Below are 19,471 nucleotides of genomic sequence, written 5' to 3'. Positions count from 1 at the left end.
TCATCTCATCGTCAACGGCTAAATATGCTCATACTCAGTTTAAAGTACGTACATCCGTTTTTATGCTTTTGTTGACAGTGGAACCAGTCGTGTACCGTAAGAGAATTTTGTACTAAGTACGACAGTTGAGAAAAATAGATGGCGGGTGGAGAGAGAGTCAGAAGTAATCATTTAAACACTGCATCTTGTGCAGAAGCTCAGATCTCCATCTGGACTGGCATGTGACAGCCCCAGGGGCGTCGAGCAAAGATCACATGCCCACTCGCTCTTGTTGCTCACGTTTTAAAAATGTGACCAGCAGGGTGGGCTCTCTCTCATACACACACACACCCACACCCACACACACACACACACAAAATCTATTCTGTAATGCCGGCTGACGCTACTTATCTATGGCCAGTTCCCTAGGCAGTGATGTGTTATAATGCTTGCTGATATGAATTCTCTCACTCAACAACGTCAACTTGGGCAGGGTGATATTTATAATGTTGTGGGTAGAACACTTCAGATTCTACAGAGCATTAGATTGGACAGAAAATCTGATTATAGTGCAGACTGATGTCATCAAAACTGTCGATCCATATTGGTGGTAGAGAGAGACTGTACATTTTCAATGCATATTTCTTCTCAATGCCAATGTTGTCATGGTTTTAGAGCGCACTAGCTTATAGATAACATTAAGGCTAACATATTCACACTAAAAGCCACAAAACTTCCACTTTGACTTCATGAGGACTTCAAGCTTAGACGGCTGAAGAAATGCCTGTGAATATTTTGTTGCAAGAGTAAAAATGTCTCTTCTGAAGCATTAAGCAGTTCTTTACTTACTCAAGCAAACTGGCAAAAAATATTACAAGTGAAAAAAAAATCACTGACTGCACCGTTATATACAGAAATCTGCAATTTCCCCACAGCATCTTTAACAGCAGAATATCTATGTTCAGGTTTAGGTTACTACATTCATACAGCCATCTACTATAATCCTCTATGCACTATGATTAAATCTGACCCATTTCATCTAGAGTAAATACCAACCGTGCAGTAATATCTCATATCATCACTTCCCGTTTCTGACTCAGACTCCCTCTGTGCCTCTGATCTCCTTCCACAGGTACTCATCATCATAATCACGCTCAGATTAAGTAGCCTGCCTTATGCTTTTGTGAACAACCCTAATTAGCCTAGTTCAGTAATAAGGGAGGTGTAGTGCAGCTCATCTCCAGCTCTCTCTACAGAGACACGGAGAACAGAACGTGCGTCACGTACAACCGAACCTTCAACGATTAAAACGTTATGCGAAATACTTAAAATGAATGCATTTGGATGTGATGTCTAAAAGACCATAAGCTGCATGATGTAACAGAGTGTTCATGACTCAGCAAACACCGACATCTGGATCAAGCAGCTGGCTGTGCTCAATGGTCAGATGCACAGAAATAGCTGAAGCAGAATATTCCAGAAACACACCAAATCACAAACAAGTGACAGATACCAAGCCTTGACGTTCTCAGCACAATTAATCATAATTTAATCATTATTGTTGGCTTCTTCAATTGAATAAACAACCAGATTGGTGAGTTTCGTTAAAGTTTAGCTAATTTGTTAATGTTTGTTTTGACACTGGTACGTTAAATAATGAGCTTTCTTTTTTGGGGGTCGTATTTTTCATTTTTCAGATAGAATGTCATAATCAATTATATATTGCATATCTTATTCACTAAACTTCTGTTTAGGGGAGTTTTTGAATTCCAGAACATTCTGTTTTGAAAGAGGAAAAGCCACATAATCTAGCAGCCTGCTTACTAGATTTTAAAACCAGACCTTTGATTTAGATTCATGGATTTTCTTAATATTTCGAGAGAGTCCTACGTGAATAGTGCTTTGTAAATGATGAAATATTTTGAAAAACTGTTATGGAGAAGTGTAAATGGACCAGATGTAACAGAACAAAAGAAAACAAAAGAATAATCTTTTTTTTTTTTTTTAAACTGGCTAAAATGCTAAAATGTTACCTGTTTGGCTAAATCACACCAGGAGTGTCCAAAAAACCCAAAGAGGAGTTTTACACCATTCTCAGGTCTAACAAAAAACTTCCATCTATGGAATCATGATATCCATCTAGGATTTTCAAAACAACAATAATACAATAAACCAAGAACAATAATTAAGTGTCGTTCCAAACCCATAAGACTTCCGTTCCTCTTCGGAACACAAATGAAGATATTTTTAATGTACCCTGGGAGATTTCTGTCCCTCCATTTACAGTTCAGTGACCAAAACTTTCAAGCTCTCACGTCAACACAGCACGCATGCGTCACGGTTCTCTCGTGAACGTGCGTCAGAGATCTACATAGAAGTGAAGATATTTTGTGAATAAAGAATCAATTTTAGGTTTTTTTGCGCACACAAAGCATTCGTATCACATCAAAAAATTGGGATTAAACCACTGGAGTCACATGGATTACTTTTACGATGACTTCATGAACTTTTTGGCACTTGAACCCACTGTAAATGGAGGGACAAAAATCTCCCAGGTTTCATTAAAATGTCTTCATTTGTGACGAAAGTCTTATGGGTTTAGGACGGCATGAAGAGGAGTAACTGATGACAGAATTAAGATTTTTGGGTGAACTATCCCTTTAAACTACATTAAATCGCATGACCCCTGCTTTATGATTCTTACACGCTTGTATGCGTGTAGTTTTAGCTCCGTATACAAAAGAGCAAACACGTCTCCAAGGCCAGTAATAATGTTTCTGAGTAGGAGGCCACAAAGCTGGCTAAGATTAACGACCCTCTTGTCGCCACAAGTCCTCTCCTGTGTTGGTGTTAATTAAAACGCGGAGGCGGGTGTTCAGTAATCAAAGCCCCCTGGTGCCTTTTGTTCATAATCAGAAGTGGAGATGTGGTGATGCTCTAACAGACAAGCAATCACAATCTAGCTCAGGGAAACCACTTTGATTATTAGCCTTCGTCACGATGTGGAATTAATCAGGTCGGATATAGAAACATTGTTTCTGATGGATGCTTTGTAGATGTGGACCAGAATGTCCTAAATACAATCCTGCTAAAATAAAAAAAAAACAAAAAAAAAACAAAAAAAAAAACAGAAACCTCCACAGAAATTCTAATGGTTTCCACTACAAATACCATTACATACTATCTAACTAACTATTATTGGTCTTAAATGGTATCCACTAAACATAACATGCCACCAATTATTAACAAGTCCTAATCCAATACCTGATATTTTTAGCAATAAGAGTTATACATGTATATATGTGTGCAATTAAAATAATCAAAACCCATCAGCTAGCAGAGAAACAAAATCAAATTTAGCCACAGTACACAAGCTAGCCAGCTCCCTAAACACAGCACTGCACTAGCAGTCAGCTTAACAACGAGCAATTAGCTTAGCAACTTCATCACAATCTATTTCACTTTAGTTTGCTAACAACCTAGCTAGTGTTAGTCTAAGAACATTAGGCTATGTATGATATTGTGTAAACCAGTAGCAGGCTTGCTAACTAGCTAACATAAGACTAAGCATTATATTGTGTAAACCAGTAGCAAGGTCGCTAGCTAGCTAACATTAGACTAAGTATTATATTGTGTAAATCAGAAGCAAGGTCGCTAGCTAGCTAACATTAGGCTGAGTATTATATTGTGTAAATCAGAAGCAAGGTCGCTAGCTAGCTAACATTAGGCTGAGTATTTTATTGTGTAAATCAGAAGCAAGGTTGCTAGCTAGCTAACATTAGGCTAAGTATTTTATTGTGTAAATCAGAAGCAAGGTTGCTAGCTAGCTAACATTAGGCTGAGTATTTTATTGTGTAAATCAGAAGCAAGGTCGCTAGCTAGCTAACATTAGGCTAAGTATTTTATTGTGTAAATCAGAAGCAAGGTCGCTAGCTAGCTAACATTAGGCTGAGTATTTTATTGTGTAAATCAGAAGCAAGGTTGCTAGCTAGCTAACATTAGGCTAAGTATTTTATTGTGTAAATCAGTAGCAAGGTTGCTAGCTAGCTAACATTAGGCTGAGTATTATATTGTGTAAATCAGAAGCAAGGTCGCTAGCTAGCTAACATTAGGCTAAGTATTTTATTGTGTAAATCAGAAGCAAGGTCGCTAGCTAGCTAACATTAGGTTAAGTATGATATTGTGCAAATCGGTAGCAAGGTTGCTAGCTATCTAACATAAGTTCAACTATTATTCTGTGTAAACTAGCTTCCTTTCTCTGTTCCTGGCTTTTCCTTAACCAACATGGCAATTAGCTTTTTCTCAGCACCCTTGTTTCCTGAAGTAAATTTCCATAGAGTTTAAAACCAAACCGTCAAAACAAAAGCATCTACATGATGATTTGTGCCTTAATGCTTAATGACAGTTATTTCAAAGTAATAAATAAAATAAATTAAAAAAAAGGTAAACAGGCCAACGTACAAGACATTTTCTGAGGGAAAGAACTATTGTTCCCACAATGCATTGCAGATTATGTCACTGGATCACTCTCCCTCCACTTTTCGCCTGTTACTACTAACACTGTTGTTGTGTGTTCATTTTCACCAGAATGTTATTAGCATGTACTACCTAATATACTCTAGTATGTAATATCTAAATATTATCTCTCTCCACATGTTCATAAAACAATGCTTTCAACAAAATGGTGGACCGTGACACTGATACACATGTCACATCCTTCCATGTTTCCAGTGACGTCTCTATTCAGTGGTTTTCGCTTTGGGATTCTTGCTAATGTAGTGTACTGAAATGAGATGTTAGTTTTCAAAAACAAAGTTGAAATCACGCTGACGTCATGGTTTCTAGGGAAGCGTAACACCTTCTCTAATTTTGGTCAATAAAGAAACCTAATCAATTAAGGAAACACAACTTGCGCTCTTCATTAAAATATGATTCATTGTTCAGCACTATTAGCCTTTGACAAAGCTTTGTATTCTTTATTATAGGTACATCCTGTTATCACCTACTGTTGTGATGGGGGAAAGGAAAAAAAAAAAAGCACCACACATCATCTGCTGTATTCAGGCTGCTGTTGTGTGTGGAAAAATCTAAAGCAGCTGAATAGCAGCAGGTTATATATACAGTTCCCTCCACTAATATTGGCACCCTTAGTAAATATGAGCAAAGGCAGCTGTGAAAAAATGTCTTTATTGTTTAACCTTTTAATCTTTTGTTTAAAAAAATCATAAAAATACTCTGCTCTCATGGATATCAAACAACTGCAAGTACAACACAGGTTTATCCAAAAAAAATTTTTTGTTAAATATACGTGTGCAATAAGTATGTATTGGCACCCCTATAATGAGTGAATTCATATGTGAGAAATATATTTGAAGTATATTCGAAGTTGATATTTACCTTTTTTATTATTTATTTATTTATTTTTACTAGGAACAGGACATTGTTCAAACATGACTTCCTGTTTCACAGCCGTGGTTGGATCTTCCAGCAGGACAATGAAAGAAAACATACAACAAAATCAACACAAAAATGGTTTACTGACCACAAAATCAAGGTCCTGCCATGGCCATCCCAGTCCCCTGACTTGAAACCCATCGAAAACCTGTGGGGTGAACTGAAGAGGAGAGTCCACCAGTGTGGACCTCGAAATGTGAAGGATCTGGAGAGATTCTGTATGGAGGAATGGTCTCAGATCCCTTGCCCTGTATTCTCCAACCTCATCAGGTATTATAGGAGAAGACTCAGAGCTGTTATCTTGGCAAAGGGAGGTAGCACAAAGTATGGACTAAAAGAGTGCCAATAATTGTTACACACCTATATTTAACAAAGATATTTTTTTGGATAAACCTGTGTTGTGTTTGCAATTGTTTGATATCCATGGGAGCAGAGTATTTTTGCGATTTTTTTTAAATAAAAGATCAAAAGGTTAAACAATAAAGACCATTTTTCACAGCCTTCTTTGCTCATATTTACCAAGGGTGCTAATATTAGTGGAGGGCATTGTAAAAGTCTCAGCGTGTCTGAATCACGCTTGAGCAGCTGCCTTTGACTACCATGCCATCCATCCAACATCTCAATACTGAACCTGGTGTGTCTTGTAGCCTTTGATAAGCCGATACATCATCTGCTCTGCTTGCTGTATCACACTGTGAATGTAGACAAGTGACTGAGAGCTGAGAGAAAATAAGCAAAATCAATCACTCTCCATGTGCCAGAAGTTTCGTTTGTTCTCAGTTTTTCTTCCTTACAACAATTATTCAGCACTGACTCATTCTTATTTACAATCTTTTCCATCTTCCAAACACCTAAGAAGACAAATAAGATAAAATACACTGAATACGTGTCTCATAGTTACCTGATTAACAACCGTTGCAGGAGACATTGTGAACTCTCTACTCACAGAGATCCTTATCATACATTTTAAAATCCATCTAATTAGCACATGCTGTGTGTAAATCCTTCCTGTTTATTCACTCTCTGTATTTTAAAAAGGCCCCATAACAAAAATAAATCAGGTTAACAGACTAAGCAGGATGAGACTCATCCACTACTGATATACCTTTGAATTCTTATAACTCTACCAGGGAATGTTTACTGCAGCTGGAGTCATGCCTGGATTTGTTGAAAGCATGCAAAATGTAGGCAGGTGCTTTTTGAATTCAGCCAAATAGTTCAAGTTAATTTGGCAGGCTGTATATATATGGAGTGTATATTGCATAAGTGTGACCCCTTGGGTGCACTATCAATCTTCTCCAACATATATAGCATTTTTATTGTGTGTTCCAAGTAGAGCTGGACGATATGACAGTACAACAGTATATTATATATATATATATATATATATATATATATATATATATATATATATATATATATATATATACATACATACATACACACACACACACATACATACATACACACACACACACATACATATCAGTATATCCTAATATATACATATGCACACACATCAGTGTATGTATATATTTATATATATACATACATACATACACACACACACATACATATCAGTATATCCTAATATATACATATGCACACACATCAGTGTATGTACATATTTATATATATATACATACATACATACACATACACACACACATACATATCAGTATATCCTAATATATACATATGCACATTTATTTTAAAAAGCTGAGATACAATTACAAAATTAATTGATTAAATACTCAGCAATTTGCTGACAAAAACTGTATGCAAACCTTTCGCAGCAAGACTTTTGCACTTAGACAAAAAGCTTGTGCAAAATAATTCAATAATGAACCTACAATATGACTCTGTTTAACTTAGAAAATGGCTATTTTTCGTTTGTTTGTATTTTTGCATGTAGAAAATGGTCCAAAGGCATTCATTTTCATTAATTGTGACCAACCAGACAAACGAAAAATTAAGAAATTGCCCACAGTCGCTAAATTAATCCGCTTAAAGTATTTTAAATCCATCAGTAATCTGCCTTCTGTGAAGATGTTTTGCTGGCCTTTAGAAATCGAGCCTGAGTTTTCTCTACAGCTGGCCTACTCAGGCTTTATCCTAATGTGATCTGAATGTTACACAACAGTTAATCCAGAAGTTCCACTTTTTCCAACTTCCCCTCACAGCCTCCAGTTTACAGAGTATCCAATTATCCAATCCAACCGTCATCTCAAAGCGTTGTCCCAGAGACAGTAATGTAGCGTTAATTGTTTATTTAATGTTAGCTGCATCGGGGCCATTTCCCCCGAAGGATAACATGGCAGTTCAATGTCAGAGTCCATCGATCGATTCAGATTCAGTGTGTGACTTAGTCAGGCTGTCCACGATGCTCTGACAAACACATTTTCCAATAGATCTTTTTCACTTCAGATGGCGCGTCCATCACTGCGTCAGCTAGACGTTCTCAAGACCACACAGAACATCAGTGTCTATCTATCAGTGATAACACAAACCCAATACCTAACATGCAAAATACTAAAGTTTGACTATAGTAAAAGAGGATCAAGGCTCAAGTGGCTTTATTGTTATTTCAACCATATACAGCTGATACAGTACACAGTGAAACGAAACAACGTTCCTCCAGGACCACGGTGCTACATAAAACAACACACTAACCACATGAGACGACACAGAACTAAATAAAACCTACACATTTCTACATAAAGTGCACGTGCAAACGTGTGCTGACAACACAGGACAGTACAATACTACTAAAACAGGACAATAGGCACAGTAAGTGACAGAGTAGTGCCGAACAGTACACAGTTCTAGTGTGGAAGAGTCCGATATAACAGGTAGTGCAAAAATATAAGTGCCAAAAGAGTAACAATAGAATTTTAAAATGGTATAAATGTAAACATAACATGCTATGACTGAAGACTACAGCAGATTAGTTTATACCAAATATAGACATAGCAGTTATTGCAGTAGCATCCAGGTAAAGTGTATATACATAAGGGATAAACAATTTACTGCAATCTTTCAGTTTCAGTTACGGACACGCTAAAAAGTACCTACAAACACGACAATGGAAAGTTGCTATTCAACTCCAACGTATGGGAATCCCCATGTAATTCCCATGCTGACTGTAAGTAAAAGTGAGAAGTACAAGACCAGGACACCTGCGCAACATTCTCTTCTTCAGCGAGTAATTTTACTCATCTTTCACCTGCAGTTACGCTCGTGTTGCGCAATAACGCAGAAGTTCTGTCACAAGAAATTATTAAGTATGGCAACCACAATGGAAAAATCCCGCTACCACGCTACTTGCCCAACTTTCTCATATTCGTACGTATTTATGACAGTAAAAAGAATTCCACTCTACAGAAGTTTAACCTCATCTCCATCTCCAGTACAAGCAATAGTGATGTCCTGCTGTTTCGAACAAATTACACCATCCGTCATTGTCATATCGGAAATGTTGGCTAGTTAAAAATGGAGCGTGATGACAGAAAGACAAAATCCTGAGCGAAACGAGGATAGATGACGCCACTGTTATCATCAAGCCTTAGATAATCAGCTGCTTGTAATGGGAGGATGAGTGAGAACTCATGCCTGAGAACAAAGTCCTATAAATATCCTTATGATTATTAATGTCCTCTAGAGGCGAAGTAGACAAAACTAGATTTCCTCCAGAATCCTGTGGCTTCAATAAATCAAATGCTCCCTCGCCCTATTGTTCTTCTGGACAGTAGACAATTTTGAGAAAAGGAAGCGCAACTAGAACATTCTTGCTACTATTCCTTCCTTCCCGTCTTTCTTTTCTTCCTCTGTGTTAGATTTTCAGTGGTTTGACTAATCAGGCTTTTACACTAAAACACGCTGCTGAATATTAATCGACAGAGCAATCTGAGAAACGAAAAAAAAAAAGAGAGAAAGAATAACATCCGTCAGTGATGTGGTCTTGGACATCTGGGATGAAACCTGAGATGGAGATCTAAAGCAGAATTCTGAAATAAAACCACTTTGGGCAATCTCAAATGATCTCCTAACTTGCACCAAGTCTTCTGTAGTCTTCCTTTTTGTTCAAGGACGGAAAAGATCTCAGTAGCTAACCAAAAATACCTTATCCTGATCAGTGAGACGGATGAGCACCTGGTTCTGGCGACCCGCGAGTTGGATTTATAGGAGCTACTTCAGAACAAAACCCCGGCTAATTAAAAGGTTTTCATTATCCTGGCGTCTGGATGGCGCTTGCTAATCTCGTAGTCGGCTGATGTCCATGTTAATGATATGCTCGCATCCGCGGCCTTGATCTCACAGGTGATTAATTTAACTAGTGTGGCAGAGCGACCAAGCATTTTACCCTTCATTTGAGGCCTGTCGGATTCGGCAGACCGCACCATTAAATACCCGTCGACGTGAGCCGAGTCTGATCGCGTGTACTCGCGCTTCTCGATTATAGTGCTGCATATAATCTGCAATTGCACACAGCAGTCATGTGTATTAGAGCAGACAGACTTCATAACTGTGTATAACTGGGATAAGTGTTTCACTTGAATACAGTGCGACCTAAATGGAAGAGAAGCATCTGAGAATACTTTATTATTAGAGCGTAAAGAAATGCAGAGCTGTAATGGGTCAGTGCTTTTCATGGTAGATTGGTGGTCACCTTGGAAGTGTTGTTCTTTTCGGTTCTAGGGAAGTGAAACAGGAAATGCGGGTTGTCAACTGGCGGACCGGAATCCAGATGCGGACCCAGCAAAGTGTTTCGGCGGACCGAACATACTGTAGCAGAGCAGCTAAATGTTGTTGTTTTGTTTTGTTTTTTTAATTGAGTTGAATTCAGTGACTGGTTCCTGGTTCCTGATCTAAATCACTTGCATTTATCCTAATTATTTAGCTGAGGGTAGCTCATCAGACCAGAGACTAGCTACAGCGCTGGAGATATTAGCTCACAAATATGTTTATTCAGGCCTGCGGATCACATGCTAGCTTTGTGACTTCCTCAGACAGGCTCTACTTGTTTTTCTCACTCTCTCTCTCTCTCTCTCTCTCTTTCTCTTTTACACACACATCTGAATCCATAGCCATGGGAACAATCAGGCTGATGACTGCATTCTCTGATCAGCAGTCTTATCACTGTGCTGCCCATTTCCTTCTCCTCTATTCTCCAAATGCGGCATCAGAGAGACAGAAATTTCCAGGCGAAGACTAAGTGAACACTCGTGATAAGAAACAGAAACTAAGCTAGTGCATTTTCAGGTCACCTTTCCAGACAAATTGAAATACGCCATTGTTACCATGGTTAACGTAAGCCTTATATTTATATGTTTCCAAAGTCGATTGGAAAATACGAAATTCCGCATTCAAGCTCATCTAGCTTTGGCTTGGTCTGGTCACTGACTGACAGACACATGTGATCCCTGTGAGATTAGGTAGGCCACATGACCACAGCACTTCCTCCCACAGCAACAGGATCAGCTGAGCTGTCCACTCGGGTTAATCGCCTTTAACGTTCCAGACCAGCTAATTACTGCAGCGGAAAGAGAAAAACTCCAGACAGAACGACAAACAAAAACGGCTGTAACACTTCCTGCAAATCCTGTACTATGATTCATTATAATTCATCATATAGTACCTAATACAATCTAAGCCTTCTCATGATCAACTTTGGTTTCATGTATAACGCTTTGCAATACATAACTTCGTAATAATACCGGCACACATCGTGCATCACAACACGTGTTTGTATGAACATTGTAGACACAGAGGTCATAATGCGCTATAATGCCTTACGACTTGCATTCCATCTACCACACCAGAGACTTTCATATGCACAAGCTTTACTTTATAAACCATATATAAAGTAATAATACGAGGATCCATATTACCTCTGACATCTCGAACACTGAAGACAAGTCATAATGCCCTATAACACAGGTTCTGCATTATAACCTGCAGCACTGATACTATACCTGTGTTACAGTGTATTACAACGGTTATGTCCATGTCTATACTAATAATATCGTACGCTCACGCTTTATTAAGCATTATGAATGATCTGTAACTACTTAACATAAGTGTGTGCAGTAATGGTTATATTAAAAACACTGTCTAAAGCATGAGCGCATGACTTTGTGTCAGAATATATAAAAACATTATAAGATCTGATCATAAGAACATTGAAGACATGTCATAATGCGCTATAACACATGCACTGCATTACGAACCACGGCACAGACACCGACGCTGTGCTATAATGCATTAAAAAAATGAACATTTATATATCCTGACATTACAAAGTCATATGTTCGTGCTTATTAAGCTTTATGCATGGGCCGTAACTAATTAGTGGTTAGATGGTAGCTATGGTTAGATTTATAACACTTTACAAAGCATGGGCACACGACATTATATCAAAATACATATATAAAGCATTATAATTCTGTTCAGAAGAACATTGTAGACACTAGTATTGTTTACTGAAACATAAGAACAGGGATAATATCTCTACCACAAGTTATAACGTGTTAGAGAGCATTACAAAACCGGCATCTGCAATATTCATATGTTTATGCTGATATAGAGTGTTATACAATTAACCATAAACACTTATAAGCAATATACAGGCTTATGTTGGGTGCAATAAGGTCTCATGGATGCTATATAAATGATTATATATGCATTTATAGTGCATTATGACTACAGAATATATGAAATATCCTATTCCTAGAAAATATCAGAAGCATATCATTTAAGCATCAGGCATCACATCTATATCCATCAACCTGGAACTACATGAGGTTAAGTAGAAAAAAAACTGCTTCATAGCGTCATGTACGCTTTTGCCTCTGCCATCGCTCATCCAAAAACACTCTAAATATAGTTTCGCTATAGCAACCACATTTAAGATAAGGACTGATTCGTTTGTTGTGTTCGCTCTCTAAATAGAGCCGTCAAGACGAGCCTCCATAGCAAAAGCAGCAGGGACCAATACAGATCTTTCTCCATTCTAAAAATATAACTAATAATTAGGACAGTGTGAAGGTTGCACCAGAGAGGAAAAAAGCTTAGTCAGGGAAGGCTGTGCATGAGAGAGGAGAAAAATCATTCACTGCTCTAAATTTAAACAATTACGCCTCTTTTTCATGGTCACCGAGGGTAAGTAGGAGGGGTAACAGGAAGAAAAAGGATAAACAGCACGCAAGAATCCGTCCCCTCCTCACATAAAAACTGCAACACGTTGCCTCAAGACAGACCAGCTTGAATCAGTTAACACTAGCTGTACTTCAGATAAATAAAACTAGTCCGCTTTTATTTTGCCAATTAAAAACTTGATACTCGTATCGATCGTCGTTGTTTAGATTTACATTTAGATTCAACATCAAACATTAAAGGTGCGGTCTGCAAGTTATAAGAAATTATATATATATATATATATATATATATATATATATATATTCTCCTCATATTGGAGGAAGTGTCTGCTTAGAGAAGAAATTCTGGTTCCCATGCCATCCCACGTGCTTCATCCAGCAACATCCAGCCAATCAGAACAAGCATCTATTTGCCTGTTAAACATGTTTGCTCTTCAAGCTGTGTGTGTTTCTCTTTATATTGTATAGGGTAGAAATTCAGGCACACACACACACACACACACACACACACACTAACCACAAGGGATTTGTGGGGGAAAAAGCTGGCCCTCGTCTGTTTTACTTCAAATGTAGAAAAATATATACGTGTGTTAGATTTCACAAATTTAATAGTTTTTCTGTCAAAATATTCAGCTTTTTTTCCCCCTTCTTCCAGCTAAATAAATACACCACTTTCTCTCTAAAAATTGCGCATGTTCAAGACTCCAGTGTAGTCTAAAACATTTTACCAGAAGATGCCCCACAGTGCATTGCCTCAAGACCACATTCCCAAGTAAAATCACATTCCAACAGCACTTCAGAAATAACTAGATCGTCTGAGAAGAAACACACACAGCTCTGCAGCGCACACGCTGTCATGACTCGATCTAGCCGTTTACAGGCAAGCCGGGAACGCGATCATACGGACATTCCCGAAAGCTAAAAAATACCCCAAAGACACCCAAACGAACAATTCAAGATTCCCGAGCGTCCGTAAAATGAATGCGAGTCAACCTGTTGCAGCATGTTGTCTTCATTAAGCCCTGCTTCATATCTGTAGATCTTCTCTCTCTTCTCTCTTACACCCATAAACTCCAAGCTGTGGTTTGATACGGATACGGCCCTCCAAAAAAAACCCCAGATGAGTCCTCCTCTTCGTAGTTGTGGTACTCGTACAGAGTGTGTAAGCTGTCTCCGACTGTATGTTACAGGGTTTGTAGTGGAGCTGGCATGGTGAGCCTCGCAAGAGCTTTTATACGACGATGTCTGGTCGAGCTGGCTTGAAAATTCCCACGATCTGAAAGTATGCTTCTGTGTCAAGAAGCAGGCCCGGCCTCTAATTCCATCTACCTTCTGGCCGTCTACACGTCACGTGATCTCTCAAATGATCGGTTTGTGTTTTGGTTTCCACCCAAAAAGAAGAAAAATCCTTCTTAAAGGCAGTTAAATGAATTGATGTCAGGAAAGCACTTAGGAAGTGACTTTCACTGGTTTACAGTGTTATTGCTTGAGCACATCTCATCCTCATCATATTCGGCTTCTTCTTTTCTTTTTTTAAATACAGTTGTTGTGTGGTGTAGTCGATGGACAGATTTAGATCCAGCTAATCAGCATCTCTAGAGCATCTGAACATTAGAACGAGGTGTTCGAAAGGCAGATCTCCAGAAACAGGCCTGCTCACGTCAGCCCACTTCGTCAGAGCACACTAGTTACTAGTTATATGTTCAGTGCAATTCTGATGCAACGTTTCCCAGCAGTGAAAATATTGCTAACAAGAAAACCCTAGCAGGCAGAGAGGAAAAAGAAACTAATTTAATACAAAAAAATAAACAATCCTAGCACATGTCAGCGAACAAGAGGCGTTTTTTTCTTTTTCTTTCAGAAAGCAGAATGAAGAAGAACTTCATAATAAGTAGCTAGTCCGGTCTATTTTTAGCGACTGAACAGAGCACAGCCCCACCCACTCGGTTTCTCCAGGCTCACGACACCAAGGCTGGGTCAAAATTCACATAAATACACTAGTGACGAATCGAAAGTAACCACGACACAACAAGCACCAAACGTGCATCTTTCAAGTCCTTTTCTCCGTCTGCAAATTGTCTTTTTTCCCCTTACCCGGCGAATTTTACTCCCATTTGTTCTGCCTTTAGCGGAAAAAGCGAAAAGAAGCATAGTTTTAAGTTTTCTCCGTTATCCCCGTCGAAAGGACGAACATACGACGTTCAGAATTTATAAACGCTACGGCTAAACTCTAGTTGTAAGCACCTCGGTTTCCGCACCGAGCCGCCAGTTCCATTAGAAATAAACCTCACATCAGTATACCCTACACTCAGCTTTCCCTGGACACTGACTGCATTTACATGCACATCAAATTCTGTTTAAGGTCTATATTCGGGTCGCTGCTTTATTCCGAATACGATGTTTATATGCGTACAGGCGTAGGAATGTTCCTGTATACCGTTCCTAAATACCTAGCCTACAGCTAAGCATCTGTTAGCACCCACAATTCCTTGCAGACTGAGCATGCGCTTATATCTCCTTTCAGTGGATTTTAATCTTAATCTGAATCGGGCAGTCGGATTACGGCATTTACAGGACTCCATACTAATTAGAATATTGTCCAATTCGGATTCATTTCGGGGAACATCGATGCGCACGTAAACGTAGTCACGGATCACTTTTAACAATAAACTAAACGCACTTGTACAGTACTACATTTAAATGACTTCTTTTCACTTCCATTGTATCCTTTTCCTGTGTTTCCATGACGACCACATGTAATTGTAGATCCCGGGTCTTACTGGAGTCCATCAAAACCCTAGTAAGATAGAAGCATTCTGGATTTAATACACACTGTTTTCAAGTATGCATACTCCTAATTTAAGTATGCACATTAAATTTTTAAGTATGCACACTACTTTATTTAAGAATACAACACTACTTTAAGTACGCACACTACTTCATTAAGTACGCACACTACGTCATTAAGTATGCACACTACTTTATTTAAGAATACAACATTACTTTAAGTACGCACACTACGTCATTAAGTATGCACACTACGTCATTAAGTATGCACACTACTTTATTTAAGAATACAACACTACTTTAAGTACGCACACTACGTCATTAAGTATGCACACTACGTCATTAAGTATGCACACTACCTTTTGAAGTATGCATACTTAATTTTCTCAGTGTGCATACTACTTATTTTCGTATACATACTTATCTTAAGATCTACTTCACTCGTATGTTTCTGTACTCGGTAGTGGATTTCTATCCGTGCCATCGTACCTTGAAGCTCCACCCACAACCCACACAGTATTTTATACTTGGTGTACACTTATCTGTCACAAGCTTCAGAATCTTGCAGGCAGTAGATTGGCTATCCACGCTTCAGTGCATATGCACTTGACAAATAATATCTTTTGTATATGCTGAATAAAGAACACAATCACAACCACGGTTTATCATGAGATTTTTTTTATTTATTTTTTTTTAAACATGGTACATGGACTTTTTGCCGGCGCTCTGTGAGCAAACCAGAATATTCTGATATGCACTACGTAGTGTGAAAATGTCTCAGTGTTAGAGCGTGATTGTTTGTTTGTCATGTCGACCACCCCGCTGTTTCACCCTGTTGTTTAGAGACTTTACATGTCAGTAATGTGTTAAAAAAAAAAATCATGAGCAATTATTTACAGCTTATATACAGATAAAAAGAAGATATAAGAGAAGAAGGGACAAGAGGAGTCAAATAAAAAGAGACAATGCAAAGAGAAGAGAAGAGAAGAGCGAAGGAGATAAAAAGACAGATGAAGACAGATAAAGAGAAGAGACAAGATAAGACAAGAAGAGACAGGAAATAAAGATTAAGATTGAAGAGGACAGGAGAGTGAGATGAGAGATGATGAAATGAGAGTGGATTTATTTGAAAGGGGTCGTCAGGACACTCGATTTTATTACTTAAAATCATTTAATGTCATTTTTAATGCGATAGTTTGTGTTGCGGTTGATTCAGGACGTGTACGTACCGTACACCTTAGAGATCCAGCTAATCCCGCCTTAGAGATCCAGTATCTTTTGGGCATCTGAACATTAGTATCAAGTGTTAAACTGGGTTTCTCCAGAAACAGATCCACTCACACTCTAACCATCAGAAATAAATGACATCGACGTAGCTGATCACTACTTGGAAAGAAGACACACCGAGCTCTTATTTAGCATTACATTTAATTAGGCTCTTTTAGCATTTTACTTTGTTTCCATGATGAACACTTACGTGTATGTTACAGTCTTACTGCCGTGTAGAGCTGCAACAACTCATCGATAATAACGGATTATGAAAATTGTTGTCAGCTGCTCTTATCACCGAATAGTTGGTCTGTGCACGGCACGGGGTACGTTTACTCACCGCGTTACTTCTGATCCAAAAACACGCCTCGGCAAGTAAATACTAAAATCGTGTCCCAAATGACGTACTATACACTTACACTATGCACTATGTACTCTACCATCTAGTGTGTGGATTTTAGAACGGTAACATCATCTCACATTTATCACTAGCATTTTTTACTAACCGGACGTATAAGCCGTTTCCCAGTCGATGGTGCATGGCGTCAAACGCATGTCGGCCCACGTGAGCCGCTCGGTTTTGCTGCGGCTTTCCCGTGCGTCCAAAACACGCTGTTCTTTTGCCACTTGAGTGTTGTGAACAAATGAACCTGGAACCTGCCATTTTTCAAACAAGCCACGGTTCTGAACAAATTCGATGTGAACGCACACCTTCAAAAAAGCGCTTGATTATGAAGGCGCTTGATTATGTTTGCACACTTACTTTGGGCGTACACACTTTAAAATATGCATACTACTTTTTTAAGTATGCATACTCAATTTTTAAGTATGCATACTTAATAAAATAGTATGCATACTTAATAAAATAGTATACGTACTTATTTGATATATATTTTCATATATGATGTTTCTGTACTTAAAATGAGTCTCAGTAACAGTAGATTTCTATTCATGCCACGATACCTTACAGAACCTCAGTCTCTGAAACTCCGCCCATAGCCCAGACTGCATCTTGTACTTTTTGTACACTTATCTGTCACAAGCTTCAGAATCTTGCAGGCAGTAATCTGATTGGTTCTATATGATTGGTTCCGTGTATATTCACTGCTCAACACTGCCACAATGAGCAGTCAGGAGACGAGATGAGATGAGATAAGAGGAGAGATAAGAGGTGATTGAGAGCAGGAGAGGCAAGATGAGGCGAATGAAAAGAGGACGGATGAAGAGAAGAGAGGAGGGGAGATGAAAGGAAATGAAAGACAAGATGATGGGGAGGGGGATAAAAAAGATAGATGCGGATAAAGAACAATAAAGAGTGGAAAGAAGGGGAGATGAGATGAGATGGGGAGAATATCAAAAAGTAAAGATAAAATGAAGGAGATGAGCAGAAAGGAGGATGAGAGGAGAGATAAATGAGATAAAGGAGAGAAAAAAATGGATGAAAAAAGAAATAAGATGATAAATAAGGGATACGAGATGAGATGAGACCACAAATAAAAGGCAGACAGACAAAGGAAGGAAAGGGGAGAAGAGAGGAGAGGGGACTAAACACGATGAGAGGACGGATAAAAAGAGAAGAGAGGACAGGAGATGGAGAGATAAAAGGAATATATAGAGGAGAGGAGATGAGATGAGACAAGACATGATGAGAGGAGAGATAAAAAAAGGGATAGATGAAGAGAGGAGAGGAGGGGAGAAAAGGGACAAGAAGAGATGAGGAGATATGAAGAGGGATAGAAACAGAGAGAAGATGATACAGTTGATGGATAAAAAGATAGAGGAGAGGAAAAGAGACAAAAGTGGGTAGATAAACAGAAGAATAGAGGAGAGATGGAAGAAAGTGAATCTTAATACCCTAGTAGAGTATTTTAGTTGTGAAGAGGATCTCTCTCCCTCCCTCCCTCCCTCCCTCCCTCCCTCAATCACTCCCTCCCTCCCTCCCTCCATCACTCCCTCCCTCCCTCACTCTCTCCATCACTCCCTCCATCACTCCCTCCCTCCCTCACTCCCTCCCTCCCTCCCTCACTCCCTCCCTCCCTCACTCCCTCCCTCACTCCCTCCATCACTCCCTCCCTCACTCCCTCCCTCACTCCCTCACTCCCTCCATCACTCCCTCCATCACTCCCTCCCTCACTCCCTCCCTCACTCCCACCAACGTTCACGTTCTCTCCCAATCTAACAGGAAAAGTCTGACAGCTTTAATTGTATCATGCAGAATCATTCAAAATGGGCTCTGATTATTTCGTCACATGACCTACTCAAAATTTTCAGTGGGGAAAAAAAATCCAAGATCTTCCATCAAACAGAAATAGTGCTTTGTTTTAGAGCCACTACACGTACACTCCTTGAGACACGGAATGAGCAACAGAACATCATTTACTGAAAAGCGCAGTTGGCTTATTTTTCCTGTAATCCTGAGCCACAGTGTGGGGGGCGGGGGGGGGGGGGGGGCAGTGACACTCAGTTTAGCCAATCCCTGAAGGCTAGAGATTTGATTGACAGCTTGTTGTGACATCACCGTTGATAAGACTGAAGCACGGGGATGAGAGGGGGACGGATTCAGCCAGCTGTGTGTTCTAAACGATTGCACAACATAAAACACGGTCCACAGTTCATGAGCAAGCACACACACACACACACACACACACACACACACAGAATCATTAAAATGGCCCAGAACTGATGAACCACCATATTAACATATTGTTAACAATGCAATGTTGTTTAACAATGTTGCTGATTGTGTGTTATGTAAAGAATAAAACAACAGGTTGTGACCTTACAACGTTATGTAATGTTCATAAATGTTAAATAAGCATGTCCTT

General features: G+C 39.0%; 1 protein-coding gene across 4 annotated transcripts in view; it reads right to left on the bottom strand.

The window, feature by feature from the left end:
* Positions 1 to 19,471, bottom strand: part of atp11a (ATPase phospholipid transporting 11A) — a 99,387-nt gene that overhangs the window by 67,491 nt on the left and 12,425 nt on the right. For 3 of the 4 annotated variants that reach the window (XM_053616263.1, XM_053616265.1, XM_053616266.1), the window contains exon 1: positions 13,584 to 15,613. The exons of the other annotated variant lie outside the window; for it this stretch is intronic. In XM_053616263.1, coding sequence (XP_053472238.1) covers positions 13,584 to 13,658 — 75 coding nt within the window. In that variant the 5' untranslated portion in view covers positions 13,659 to 15,613. Of the gene's footprint in view, positions 1 to 13,583; positions 15,614 to 19,471 lie in introns of those variants that run through there. 4 annotated transcript variants of the gene reach the window in all.

The sequence above is a fragment of the Ictalurus furcatus genome, chromosome 26 (genome assembly GCF_023375685.1).
Source record: "Ictalurus furcatus strain D&B chromosome 26, Billie_1.0, whole genome shotgun sequence".
In the NCBI taxonomy this organism is placed as follows: Eukaryota; Metazoa; Chordata; class Actinopteri; order Siluriformes; family Ictaluridae; genus Ictalurus; species Ictalurus furcatus.
This window is presented reverse-complemented; position numbering and strand designations above follow the sequence as displayed.